Source organism: Amphimedon queenslandica, unplaced genomic scaffold, assembly GCF_000090795.2.
Source record: "Amphimedon queenslandica unplaced genomic scaffold, v1.1 AMPQUscaffold_12958, whole genome shotgun sequence".
Lineage (NCBI taxonomy): Eukaryota > Metazoa > Porifera > Demospongiae > Haplosclerida > Niphatidae > Amphimedon > Amphimedon queenslandica.
Window position 1 is genome coordinate 48,064 of NW_003546806.1, and position 1,540 is coordinate 49,603.

The 1,540-nt window shown below is 31.8% G+C and overlaps 1 protein-coding gene across 1 annotated transcript in view; it reads left to right on the forward strand.

The window, feature by feature from the left end:
* LOC105314374 (neutrophil cytosol factor 2-like) overlaps positions 1-1,256 on the forward strand; it is a gene marked incomplete at its 3' end in the record, with an annotated part of 8,491 nt that extends 7,235 nt beyond the window's left edge. The window contains exon 8 of the mRNA XM_020002230.1: positions 1,130-1,256. Coding sequence (XP_019857789.1) covers positions 1,130-1,256 — 127 coding nt within the window. The remainder of the gene's footprint in view (positions 1-1,129) is intronic.
* Between the last annotated feature and the right edge of the window lie 284 nt (positions 1,257-1,540).

The window sequence follows — 1,540 nt, forward strand, 5'->3', positions numbered from 1 at the left end:
GGAGATCCTAGCTGATGAATCATTATCAGATATTAGTAAGCTGTCACTATTAGGAGGACGTGATATTAAGGTAAGAATCAACACACACAAACTGTTTGATACATTAATACAAGCACTAATAATCAAAAGGTCATATCTTTATTTCTTATCAATTACTCAGTCTTTGTCATAATTGTGGGTTGTCATTGTGTGGCTTTTACTACTAATAATATATACTTGTACATCTGTTAAACTCACCTTTCAGCAATACACTGCTGATGTATATCACCTTGATAAACAAGCACAGTGACAAATATCAGTGACAAATATCAGTTATTATTATTATTATTATTATTGTATAGGAAGTGATTGAAATAACTGAAGAATTCAAGACACCATTGACTCCAATAAAGCTAGGTATGTTATAATATGTACTATCACAATTGTCAAGTAGTGGGAGTGTAGACTGTACAGTGTATATACACATTATTAATTATTATTTTTATAGATATTAAAGATCTTGCTGATGTCATTAAAGAGCTAACAATACTCAATCATTTACCTTGCCATATATGGCATGATCTTGGCCTTCAGCTAGGACTCTATCAGCCTACACTAGAAGACATCAATGAAGATAATAATGGAGACTCTAAGAAGTGCTTCAGACAGTGTATGTCTGCCTGGTTAAGAGGAGAAGATAAAGTGAGAGAGAAAGGAGGTCCCAGTTGGTCATCATTAGCTACAGCACTGGATACAATAGAAGAGAAATCTATTGCTAGTTACATTAGAAATAAATATTGTCAATAATTAGTTAGTGGATGATTGTCTATAGTATTTCATTTTGTTCTGTTTATTATTATTTTTGCTGATACTTGCAGATTCATTTATTAATTAGTTGAGTTATAAAAGCTGAGCTGTCATCATGTACTAATTTCCCTATCTCTATAATTAGAATTATCACTGATAGTATCAAACTATGTTTATTAGTAACATTGTTATTGGAATAGTTACTGTTAGTTTCAAACTATGTTTATTATTAATGTTGTTATTAGTATAGAGTTACTATGAACTATGAATTATGACACCATACACTAGTAGATATACAAGTAGATCAGGAGATCCTTGCAGTGAACTATTTCCATGGTTAAATTAAATGCAGTGATACAGGTGATCGTATACAGCTAACAGATGAGAAGACACTGGTATCAGCTTGTAAAGTACTGGAGGATGGGAACAGACTCACTCTATGGGCTTATGATGCTACTGATACTCCAGCTGTAAGTCTATGTTCAAAAATTTTAATTACACTTTGACACTTCCTTGTTTACATGTACATGTACATGTATATGAATGATTTTTGATTAATTAATATTTTGTCAATGTTTGATGCATTGAGCTGGTATCAGTATGATCCCCTTCACTGAAGCAAAGAGGTAGAAATATCGGACATAGTCAGTAATTAATAATTATGGATGTCATTATCCTTTTAACCACAAAGTCACTGCTTCTTTGTTGTTGTTTTTGTTGTTATAATTTGTTGTTGTTGTGATATCATACTGAA